At 39.4% G+C, this 13,250-nt stretch overlaps 1 protein-coding gene across 1 annotated transcript in view; it reads right to left on the bottom strand.

Moving 5' to 3' along the window:
• Window positions 1-9,021: 9,021 nt before the first annotated feature.
• MAP3K7CL (MAP3K7 C-terminal like) overlaps window positions 9,022-13,250 on the bottom strand; it is a 69,109-nt gene continuing 64,880 nt past the window's right edge. Inside the window, exon 5 of the mRNA XM_058522981.1 lies at window positions 9,022-9,428. Coding sequence (XP_058378964.1) covers window positions 9,248-9,428 — 181 coding nt within the window. The 3' untranslated portion in view covers window positions 9,022-9,247. The remainder of the gene's footprint in view (window positions 9,429-13,250) is intronic.

Raw genomic sequence — 13,250 nt, 5'->3', positions numbered from 1 at the left:
GCCAGCCTACTCCCTTGGCCCCTCCTCTTCTTTATCCCTTTCTTCTCCTGGTGCCACCATCTTGGACTATGATAATGAGCTGGCGCAATCTTGGACCATGACCATGAGCTAGTGCCATCTTGGACCATGACATTGAGGGACATACCTCATTAATGGCAGAGAAATTTTAGGCCCTGAAGATTTTATGGGGCTGAACCTCTATATTAGCCCAAATCTCTACATCCCCAGTCTTTTACATCAGAAAAGAAAGAAGCTTCCACCTTGTTTAAGCCACTGTTATTTGGTGGTGGTGGTGGTTTGGGGAAGGGGGAGAGTGTCTGCCCTTCCCAGCTGATTCTGATCCTAACTGATGTGTCTCCCTTTTTCTCCCATTTCACACTACAGGACAGAATTATGGATTGTACAACAAATTAGCTAAAATATCTATGACTAGAAAGAGAGAAAACTGTGCAGCCCACCAACTTTACAGAGATGGTAATAATAAACCTTTGTACAGCACAGTAATGTTTTGCACAGTCTTTCACAACATTACTTCATTTCTTTCCAAAAATAACTTTGTGAGGCAGAGAAGGCAGATGTTTTTACCCACATTTTCTCTCTGAAAAATCTAGGATTGTCCCTGCTTGGATGATAATTTGGTTTTAATTGATTCTTCACATTAAGCTAAGCAAAACTCTGCACTATCAAGTGGACAATCTAATATCTTATGAAATAGAATGCTGTCACTTTGCAAGTATTTGGGGGGAGCTTTAAAACCTCTTTATAAATGCAAATTAAGCCTTAAAGCAAGATTATGAGATAATGATAAAATTCTGTTTTAACGTAATAGACACCAAAATGACTTTGCTAAATTTAAACTGCATGTCAATGAAAACTTATGGTCACTGTGGAAAAAAAGGGCCTGTTATTTGCCTGTTGTGATAGTTTTTAAATAAAGCAAGGAGATGCTATTATTGGTGTCACAATGCATGTTAGCATTAAATGCTAGGAGAAACCCTAAGGCTGCAAGAAACTATCACTCTTTTAGACGTGTTTCTCAAACTTATTTGACCATGAAACAGTGTTTTCTTTTCTTTTCTTTTTTTAAGAAATGCTTATTTCAAACACTGGTGTTGCAAGAGCATGCTTTTGGAAATGCTATACCATATCCTACTTCTAGGACACTTTCTTCTCACTAAACAGACTGCAGTGAAGGATGGGGGCAGGGTTACAGAGATACACTTGCAGAGCCTTCTCCACACCACCCTGCTAATGAAGATTGCCAGATTTCTCCAATAAACATACAGGATTCCCAGTTAACAATGAACTTCAGATCAGTAGCAAATTTTTTTTAATATAAGTATGTCTTATGTAATGTTTGGGACATACTGATACAAAAAAATTATTCATTGTTTATCTGATTTCTGAAATTCGGTTTTAACTGGGCATCTTATATTTTGTCTGGCAACTTTACCCTTGATCCATCCCCAGGGAGGAGGAACTGCAGGTCCCCCTAGTTCATATTTGCAGATGTTTAATAGGGCTTTACAACTAGGAAGGACCACAGGATTCAAATCAGAAGCCTGGCCATCCTGCTTTCTTTATTAGCTTCTGAGGCACATCCATCTCTTTAGTTTGTTGGTGGTCTGTGCTGGAGACTCTCCACGTGCCCCTGCTAATCCACTCTCTCCCTTTTCCACCCTGCTCTGTGCCCTGGGAGACTGGCTACTTGGACCACAGCAACTAGGATCACTTGTCCTCTGGCTTCTGGTTGAGTTTGGCCAATGGGAGCCATGAGCAGAAGATGGAAGGACAGGAGAGAAAGACTGAGGTATTCATCCTCTCGGCTTCTCCTTGCCAAGCCCTGGGTAAGCTGTGGCCTCACTCCCCCATCAAAGGACAAGTTCTTGAGGAGTTCCGTGGGGGGAAGCCTCTCCTACAGACACAGTTCCAGCCAGGTCCTAGATCTGCTTCCTCCGTCCTTTGCCCTCAAAGACATAGGAGAGACTTTCCACAGGCTGCCAGGCCCAAGGGCTTCACCAGCCCTCTGATTTCCCTGAACTCTGCCTCCAACTTTGTAAATAGTCCCTTCATTAAGTTTTCTTTTATTGGCCTCTTATGAGTGTGCTCCTGTTCTCTACCAGGACCCCGATTAATACAGGGCAAGACTGAGATTTAGGGGAAATGGAGATTCCCTGTCTGCACCTTAATCCTAAATCTCAAACTCAAACCTAGGTTTGCAGAATGTCTTGCTTTGGGGGTTTTAACACCAACAATAAAGAGGTTCCTGGTTTCCCATTTCTGGATCAGCTAGCTAAAAATCAATGATGCCCTTCAGTAGGCTTAATAGAAGCTATTGCTACTCTCACTACTATTATTATTATTAGCCCCTAAATATCTGTATTTATAATATTGCAATGATTGTGTAAGAGTTTGGGGTTGGAGGCAGTGTATCCAAATGCCATCAACACTCATCTCTTTCTGCATTATAGGAAAGGAGGATGTACAACCAAACAGAGATTTGCATGCAGACCACAGTGACTCTGTGGTAAGTCTTGAGTCTTACTTCCTGGGATCTGAGATCTGACCACTGTGTGTTTACCGTGTTAGTTCCCAGAAGTCAAAAAACTCTAAAATTTGGTTGGCAAACCAGCTGTTCTCAGAATGCTTAGGGCTACACACAATAACAAATGAAATGAAAAAAACAAAAACAAAAACAAAAATTTTTTTTTAAAGAAAAGGGAAGAAACCACCCCAGCTTACCCATGACCGATTTCTTGCTTTTTTCCAGCTATTTTTAAATAATCAAATCGCCGTAGTATCTCTGGCATTCTGGAGATGGCGGGGTTGTGAGTCATATCCTTATTTACAGGAATGATGGGGGAAAGTCAGCATGTTCAGCATTTACTCCATTTTTGAGAACTGAGGGGCAATTAAGAAGCTTGAGTAAAAAGCTTTTTCACACATAATTTTACCTTGTCCTGCTATCGCTTCATCTTTCCCTTTTCAAGACTCAGACGGGAGAGAACGGCCCCTGCCCAGACACGTTCAGTGACAGATAAAATAGATTGAATGTGGCAGAGTATAAATGCAAATTCTCTCTAGTTTGGCTGTAAAAGTTAGTTCCTCCCCTATTCACACTGACTGAGTTGCTCTGCTCAAATTCTTGTCCTCAACTCCGTAGTCCAAAAGTAGCCAATACAAAGTTTTTAAAAAGATGAACTCCTTAGAGAAAAACTTTGTTTTCCAACTTGCATGACTCAGGCCATAACCTCACAGTCATTATCATTACCTCGATAATCTACACTCATAAAACCTCCCCTTTTATCTACCTGCCCCAGAGCTGCCTGAGAGTGTGCACGGAAGGGGACCGAATAGGGTCATTTTCAAACTTTCAGAGAACAAGATGAAATAGATATGGTTTTAACACTACAACTTAAAACTCTCTTGAGTATAAGACATTTTTCCTTCAGGAAGCATTTGTTTGTAACCATGAGAATTAATATATTCCCAGTTAATTAAAAAACATGGACTATTAGAACTGGAAAGGTATTCAGAGAATCTGAAAGTTAATGCCATCAGCTTCATGGGCTGTTTTGTGTCTGTCTGTGTGCATTTCGCTTTCTATGCTCATGTGCCACATGATCTGCACTCCCATCTCTGATTATTATCATTCCTTAAAAATAACAAAGACGGGTGAAAAATATTGTCTTAAAAGTTCTAATCGCATAAGAATATTCTCTTACCAGCTCTGGGTTTGGCTTTCAAACTTTGAAACATGAGATAAACATTAAAAAACAGGTGGATCAGGGGCTAGCCCAGTGGCATAGTGGTTAAGCTTGTGTGCTCCACTTTGGCAGCCCAGGGTTCACAGGCCTGAATCCCGGGTGTGGACCTACACACCACTCATCAAGCCGTGCTGTGGTGGCGACCCACATACAAATTAGAGGAAAGATAGGCACAGCTGTTAGCTCAGGTCCAATCATCCTCAGCAAAAAGAGGAAGATTGGCAACGGATGTTAGCTCAGGGCCAATCTTCCTCACCAAAAACAAAACAAAACAAAACAAAAAAACAGGTGGATCATAGAAATCTTCATTAAAATGTAGGATTATTAGTGTCACTCGATTAAATATATTACTGGTGACAGTGAAAGTAGACTCAGTCTGTCTTTTATTCTGCCAAGCCACATGATAAGGGCTTACTCATTCTCTAGAGAGAATAATATTCATTAAAATGACTTCTCAAACAAAATGTGCATAATAGCCCTATATAAGTAAGCTAGCCAGCTGTCTAAATATGTATAGTATAAATAACCCTACATAGCACCCTAAGCAACTTAAAATGAGGTAACCTAAAAAAGAAAACTCTTCAAACATGTTACCCTAGAAGATAATGTGTTAACATGTTACCCTTGTGCTTAAAATTCTTCAATGGCTTCCCATTGCTTTTAGGATTAAGGCCAAAATTCTTGACATGATCTTCAAGTCCCTGCCTTATTCTACAACCTCATCTTGTACCATACCCTCCCAACCTCTTTATGCTCAGCCGTACTGGCCTTCCTTCAAGTCTTTGAACGTGCCCCAGGGCCTTTGCACATGTGTTCACTCCATCTAGATGCCTTCCTCCACCTGTCTTTTTTGCCTCCTTAGCTCTTATTCATCAGATCTTAGCTCAGTAGTCACCACCTTAATGAAACCATCCCAGACTCCTCATCTCAGTTAGATTCTCTTTCTTATGTGCATTCATAATCTTCGTTTTCTTTCTGTTTGGCACTTACTTCATTTATTTGGTGTATTTTTTATCTATTGCTGCATAACAAAGCTCCCCAAAATTTAGTGGCGTAAAACAACAAACAGTTATTATCTCAAAGCTCCTGAGAATCAGGAACCAGGAGCAGCTTGTTGGGTGGTTCTAGCTCACAGGTTCTCATGAGGTTGCACTCAAGACGTCAGCCAGGCTGCAGCCATTTAAAGTCTTGCCTCAGGCTGGAGGATCTGCTTCCAAGTTCACTCGTGGAGCCTCAGTTCCTTACCACGTGGGCCTCTCTGTAGGCCTGCGTGAGTACATGGCAGCTGCCTTACTGCAGAGCAAGTGATCCAAGAGAGAGCAGATGAGAGGGAAGCTCCTGTGTCTCTTATGACCTAGCCGGAGAAGTCACATACTGCCACTTCTGCTTTGTTCTGTTAGAAACAAGTCTTTAAGTCCAACCCACACTAAAGGGAGTGGGGGGAATTAGGCTTTGAGGGGATTTTTAGATATAGTATTTTAGGACTCCCTGGGGTGCGTGTCTAGGTAAATGTCTATCTCCCTTACTAGACTAAGGGTTCCTTGAAAACAGGACCCATGTTTCCATTGCTCACCGTTGTGTTCCTGGCACCTTCCAGAATGCCTGGTTAAAGTACAAGTATTCAATAAATGAAAGGAAAGAAAGAGAGAGAGAGAAGGAGGGAGGCAGAGAGGGAGGAAGGAAGGAATGAAGGGAGGAAGGGCAGAAAGAAAGAAAGAAAGAAACACTGTATTTGAATTCCAGCTCTGGAGAAATTCCAGCTCTGCATAATTTGTAAGGTACAAATTATGTAAGCTTGGTTTCTGGTTTGGAGAACAGGGATAGTTATAGCTACCTTTTGGATTGTACACCTAAAGCTAATACAATATTATATGTCAATTACATCTCATTTAAAAATTAATTAATTAATTTAAAAAAAAAGAATTAAATAATACAGCCTCTGTGAAGCGCCTAGCATAGTCTGGCACAGAAGGGGCTCATTAAATGTTACTTCTCTTCACCTTCTTTGCTACAGTTACACACGTGATCCGTGATCCATCCCAAGTCACTTGGATTCTACTGCCCATTAGGTCCCTCCCATCCCTCCTACTCTGTTACTCCGTTTGAATTGCTACCACTCTCTCTTCTTGCACACTCTATTTCTATTAGCCTCCTAACAACTCCTCTGCCTCTAGTCTTTATCCAGTGTGAACCATCCCACGCACTGCAACCATATTAATTGTCTTCAAGTCCAGTCCTGATCATTCACTCCTCTTTTCAAAATGTTTATTTTGTCCAAGCTCCCCCCACAACCAGGACCCGGTGGAACTTCCCAACTTAATTTCTCCCTCTCCCTGCATATACTCTACAGGAAGACTATCCACTGTTCTCAAATGGGTGGCCCTCACTCTGCGCTTCCCAGCCACTGTCTGTCTGCTCATGCCATTCTTTCCTTCTTTGAACGCCTATTATAAACTTTGTTTATCTTATTGCACTTATCTTTGTCCTTATCTTCCAGGAACTAGAATATGTTTGCTATTTCTGCTACTAAATTGGAGGCTAGGATTGTGTCATTCATTTTTGCATCCTCTATTGTTGTTACTCTGCCTTGCACTTGGTAAATGTATAATAAACTTTTGCTGAGTTAAATTTGAATTTCATATCCGTTTTAGTTCCTTGTTTGTACTGAGTTAATGATACATCCAAGCCCAGGTACCAGAATGAGATAGGGAAACATGCTTTGCCTATACCAGTGATGAGAGATTTGACTTCTAGCCACGTGTAACCACATTCTTTTCCTGACTGCATAAACTAAATGGCTCACAAATAGCAAATTCTTTAGTAGAGCATGCAGAATATAATGTGGGTTACATTTTCCTTTAATTCTCTAAAGCAAGCCCCTTCACCTTAATAATATTAGGACCTCTGTACTCAATTTTAATCCTCTATAACATTTTCTTTATTGCTAATAGCAAGAATATTGTAAATATATTTGAAGATAGAAAATTCCTAAATGATACTGTGTTATATAGATAATATGCAGTGGTAAATAAGATTGGGGGAAATTCATCAAATGAATGAAAAGATGAGACCAATAATATAAGAAATTTTGCCATTAAATTTATCTGACAATGCTACGAAAGTAGATGATGTTTTCATATTTTTAATGAATAAAAGTCTGCTTAAAACACACACACCTAGGGAAGTGCTTGCTTTTGAGTCACGAATAGATATCTTTTGGAAACACACAGTAAAATTTCAGGCTGAGAGTATAGTGCAGATATGAAAACTATTTACTCAGTATGTCCTTAATATAATACCAGTGGTATGCAAACATTTTAACCGTGTTAAATTATTTTCATTCTGGTAGAGCAAAGATATGTTGGAACTATATTTCCCTGCCTCTCATTTTCTATAAGGGGCCACGACTGCTTGAATTGTGTAAATATGTGTAACCCTCTTCAGATGGGCAGTGACCAAAAACTAATCCTTATATTTAAAGGTTGGTAACTAACACTTCTTCCTCGCATTCCATTAACCCTGGATTTATATAAATTTAGTGAACAATCCCTCCTTTATATTAGTATTTATAGGCCTTGAGATTACTAAAAAAGAAGATTCTGCCAGTAAGGCCAGCCCGTGGCCTAGTGGTTACCTTTGGCACGCTCTGCTTCGACAGCCCAGGTTTGGTTGCCGGGCACAGACCTACACCACTTGTCAGTGGCCATGCTGTGGCAGCGACCCACATACAACATAGAGAAAGATTGACACAGATGTTAGCTTGGGGAAAATCTTCCTCGGCAAAGAAAAGAAAGAAGGTTCTGCCAGGATAATAGGGACTTTCGCTTTGGTCAAATGTTAAAGCAGCTTAAGGGTGAATGGGCTCGTATAACATTAAAACTTTGAGATGTATCGAAAAGCTTCATTTTACAAATAAGGAAACTGAGGATCAGGAAGCTTAAGGACCTCATGGACTTGGCACCAGAAGGCAAGAAACCCCGTGGCGTTGCAACACGCTTCCCCTCGGCATTTGCCCAACTTCCCAGTGATTAGCCTAGCCCATACTTGGCACCATTGGCATGTTGGGCCAGACAATTCTTGGTTGTTGAGGTGCTGTCCTGTGCATTGCAGAATGTTTAGCAGCATCACTGGCCTCTATTATCTAGAAGCCAGTAGCATCCCCTCATCCTAGTCATCACAACCACAAAAAAAGTCTCTAGGCTTTGCCGAACATCCCCTGGGTATAAAATCACCCTCAGTTGATAACAACTGGTCCAGCCCAGGCCATCTTATTGTTTTAATCAACTATTCTCTTTTACGTTTCCTTAAGACACTAATGCATCATATTCAGTATTAGAGCTCTGAGCGGTTTGTATGAGAAACCAAAGTCTTTCCAAGAAAAGGGACTTTGCTGCTTTTTTTGGCACATACAAATACAACTAAGAGCAAATTCTGGCTAGGGTTAGCCAACCCCAACTTCTAGTATAAGGGAGGTTAAGAAAGGGACAAACTACAGACTGATAGTTTTGATCCATGTTTAATGAAACAGAAGTTACATGAATAGAAATGGACATAAAACAAAGGGATCAATTTGGGAAAATATGGCGGTAAATAGAACTAGGGAAAAATCATTTTAATCTTGAATTTACTCATATATTCCTTTGAGTTATTACTGATCCACAACATATCCTTAAATCCAAAACAAAGTAATGGTTGTGATTTTACTGATGTTTTCATGGGAACTCACCCAAGTACTAACCGAACAATACTTTTCCATGTCTCCCGTGCCACAGAACGCACACAAGCAAAGGCGGAGATGTTTACTGGGAGGTCACGTGGTGTGAAGAAAATGCAGCCTCTTCAGCTTTTTATTACAACAGCAAGTTAGCACTGGCAAATGCGCTTTTGGCACAAACATGCTCTCTACTAATATTTTCATGAGAAAGCTTTATGATATATAACCATTTATTCTCAGCACAATCAATCATCGCGGGATTAAATCTAACTCTGGCGAATGTGAATAAACGCAAGGAAGTTTTTGACGGTTCAGATCTGAGCACAGTTGAAACATCAAAGACGTGAAATTTAAAAAATACACAGAGGTGGAACAGCAGTGAGCATCTCACTGGTCTGTTTCATGGCTTCATTCTGTTCGGCTCATGCTTCTGAGTGGAGTCAGTCGATATTCTACTTTTATCATTTTCTACCCAGATATACCATAGGATCATAGCTTCCTAAATAAGAAAAAAAAATACCTTTGGAAAAGAATTATGATCTCTGAAAACATATACTGGTAATAGGTTCGCTTTAATTCTCTTATTTAAAATAAAATCTCCCTTCTCTCAAACTAGATCTGGCCAGCATTAAACTCATTACAGATGTTTGCCATGCAGGTAATAAAGAGAAGAAATAGCTTTATTCACTATCCCTTTAAAATAAAAATCTTTCGGCCAGTGCATGGCAGTCACAAGCCTCTCACGCTTACATTGAATAACCTAAAGTTAAGAGGGGCCCTGTCTCTTCTGATACTGTATTCTAAGCTTCTCCAGTTGCTCTACACATTGTGACTGCGCCAACTGCAGTGTCCGGTTCTCCTCCGTCAGTGCCTCGAATTCCCGAGCCAGCTGAGCAGCGTCCAACTTCTCCTTTTCTGCCTGATCCAGCTTGGCAAGGAGCTCCTTTCTGAAGATTCAAGGGGGCAGGGCAAGGAAGAAGCACAAAATGTAACGCAGACAAATTCAACTATACAGTAATAGATTAATGGAAGCAAAATGTTTCCTTCTGCTCCTCTAAATTTTACCCATCTCTACTTGCCTCCAATGACTGTTATTTTCCCAGCTTCGCAAGTTTTAGATCCCTTTATTTTCTTCTAGCACATCTACTAGGCACATCCAAAATACTAAACATCTACAAGAAAAGTTCAAGAAGTCCTTTGACAGTCAAAAAAACGAGATCTTTTTAGAAGCACAACAAATTGTAAAAATTACATATACATATATATATATAGACATATACAGATAGATAGATAGATATGCCATCTCTCTGAAAGAGAGAACCCCAATAGTGTGTAGTGTTGGCGAAGGGAGAATAAAGCACAATTGAGGAATTTTTTAATAATTAGTGAATCCAGGAAAGGATATGGGAGTTCTTTATACATTTTTCCCAACTTTTCTCTAAGTTTAAAACTATCAAAATAAAAAGTTACCCTGGGAAAAGGACAAAAAGCAAATCAGAATAGAAGTTCTAGTATTTTCTTCCTGCACCCAAAGGTCTGCCTTGTGCACCTAATTTGGTGACCACTGAGCAAAACCAGGCATGGGAAAGAAAGTGCCCATTAGGGACAAAGAGGTGATAATCTGGAATGTTGATATGCATATACACAAAGTTCTTTTGGGATCTTATTGATCTTTGAATCTTCCATGGTGTTTAGAATATAAAGGCTTCCAATAAATACTTGCTGAATGAATAACTGAAGAGTAAGGTACATCAGAGACAAATAATGTATATGTTAAAGATGATGAAATAGAAACTCAGAGTGCTTAATTTAATTGAAAAAGTTACACAGCTAATAAAAAGGAGCCAGAAATCAAAACTGTCCTTCTGATTGAATGTTTAGGGCCCTTTGCCTGTAAGTAGAGTTTAAGCAGTAAATGTCAATAATTAAATATTAGTAAAGTTCCTATGTAACTATCTTAAAGAAATTGATGAGTAAAACTTATACAAATAAGAAAGAGACATGCCTCTAAATCCTCCCACCGTCAGATCATCTATTCCCGTTCCTTTTTCCCTTTCAAACTAACTGCGTCACCCAAATAATTCACGTGGAAACAAATGTCTGCTTTCACATCATGGTATGGAAGTCGGCAGTACTGGGTATAATAATGACTATTGTCTTTGTTCCATCTCTGACTTCATTTAAAACTCCTGAGGACATCTGTTATTAATTTTTACTGGTAGGGAAAATAAATCACAAAATCACAGATTTTTCAACTAAAAGGAAGGGTGATGATTGCCTAGTTCAATCTCCTTGCATCAGAGAAAGTCAATAATAATTTCTTCCTTACTGGAATCAAGAAAACTCAACTAATAAGTTTCTAAATTAGTTTCATGTATTTGATAAGCAATTATACATGTATTCAATGAATACTGTCAAAACATCTGTTGTCTCCAGTCTAGGACCTATTTATATAGACATATTTATGTTCATCTGTTAGAAATTCATAATTAAACCCTGGTATATCAAGCTACAGAGACAATCTTATAAGTAGATGATCTGAGGGACAAATCAATATCCATAATTGGCTAGAATGTGGTCTTATCTTTGATTTCTTGTTTATCATTTCTATGATTCCCTTCAACGTAATGTAATATGGGGGTAGAAGACCATAGTTACAAGAATCTTATTTCTGAAGTCAAGAACCTGTAAAATAGCTTTCCACATGATGTACCTCAACAGTGAAAAGGCCATAACCTTGGGTCCCCTGTAGATCATCTGCTGTCCCCATCCTAAGCCACATGGCTGGAAAAATTTTTATTTGCAAAGACAAATTGGGGAAGGGAAAGTCCAAGTGAGTTGCTAAAGAGAGCTTTGAAACTTTGTGGAAACTAATTCCAAAATTAAGGAGATTCTTTATGTTGCAGGAGGTTGGGACATGGATTCATCATTAGAACAAATATTTCTTTGTTTCTGGAAATACCACTACCATGGTTTTGGGGACTTTCAAAGTTGACTAAAGACTTTTATTTGGAAAAGACAAAATCCTAGGTCCCAATGAACGAAGGAGTTTTGGGTAATAAGGTCATAAAATATTATCTTCCTCATAGGGAGAATTTTATTTTAAATAGTGATATAGACTGCACTGTTGGTGGTTCTTGAGAGATGTGTGTTCTAGTACAAGCATTTATCCACAGGAGAGAAGGAATGGATGCCTCATGATGACAAAAAGGATGTGAAAGTCCACCTTCATTTTGTGCAGGTAGAAGAACAATAAAGGGTATTGAAATGAAATTTCCAAAGCACAGTCTAGACTGTGGTGTTGAAGCCCTACAAACAAATAATACATGGGGAACAAATGTATTTTACCTTTTGGGAACCAAAGGGCAACACTCTACCCTTGCAGGAAGAAGTGAGATTTGCTCTCAAGTAGAGCTTCTCAGTCTTGACACTCTGACCTTTCGGCCCAGACAACTCTTGGTTGTTGGCGGCTGTCCTATACGTTGGCATTATAGAAGGTTTAGCAGCATCCTTGGCCTCTACTTACTAGATAACAGTAGTACCTCCTTCAACCCCACCTCCCACCCCTTGGATTCATTACAACGAAAAATGTCTCTAGACATTGCCATTGTCCTTTGGGGCAAGGGGTGATTTGGTTTGGTTAAGAACCACTACTCTAAAGGAAATGGAGTTTCCCACTATCAACTAAAAAGAGTTAATTCAGAGATAGGAATAAGGTGAAAGGCAAAATGTTTCCTTGCTCTGCTCCCTCGAGAGACTGGAGCCTCTTTCCTTAGCAAGGAAGACCTACTTAAACGCATTCTCATTGAGTTGAGATAAAGATTCTGTCCATTTTAATATGGTTCTTCAGACAGAGATTTAAGTGGAGATATTCCACTTAATGAGACTGGGAAATGAGATTCCAATTAAAGGGCTGGACTGCATGTAGCGAGGTGGTATAAAAGGCCCAAATCATTATGATGGGGGCATGAATGGAAAGTATAATCTCACAGCCTGATGAGGTTTGGCATATTGGAATTTCACACAAAACTAATTCCTAAAAACTAATTCTCTTTGGCTATACCTCTGCCTCCTTGAGCAAAGTGAAGAACCAGGACAGTTCTTTGGTCCTTCCATTCATTCACTCAACAAGTATTTATTGAAATCCTACCGCAAACCAAGCACTGTCCTCAATTCTTGTTAGCCAGGTTAGTCTCTGGAAGCATAGCTCCACTGTTGGAAAATGAACTCAAATCCTATACCTTACCCAGAAGGCATCTTCCCTATATCTTAGGAAAAAGGATGGAACTTTTCCCCCACATTACTACATACCCTGCAAACACTTGTGGAGAAATATCTCCATTTACTGTTTTTTAATGACAGTGGAAACCTAATTTCTGGGGACTGAGTAAATATTTAAGAAAAATATCCTTGGAATATAAAAGTGATGTTTGTTTTTCAATGTTTTCTAGCTGTGGGATCCTTTTCCAAAGAAAATTGTACCCTGAAGTGAAACAAATAAAACAGATAAAATTGGACCCTCTCTGGTTGGTCCTTGTACAGTCCCCTGCCTGACACCCTCTCAGTCTCCAATCTTTAAGAGGTTTCCAAGAATACAGTTTAAAAATCTCTGCCTTCAGGAATTTCCTAAAGAAATAAATGTTTCTGGTTAAACATAAAAAGCTCTTATTATTGGAAATTTCAGAATAAATTAAATGCCATGACTAAAAACAAATCAAAACAGGGCTATTTTTAGACTATGCTTTTACAAATTACATATGCTCCCTTTT

Source organism: Diceros bicornis, chromosome 27, assembly GCF_020826845.1.
Source record: "Diceros bicornis minor isolate mBicDic1 chromosome 27, mDicBic1.mat.cur, whole genome shotgun sequence".
NCBI lineage: Eukaryota > Metazoa > Chordata > Mammalia > Perissodactyla > Rhinocerotidae > Diceros > Diceros bicornis.
Note: the sequence above shows the minus strand (reverse complement) of the source record. Positions and strands in the feature narration are given on the sequence as shown.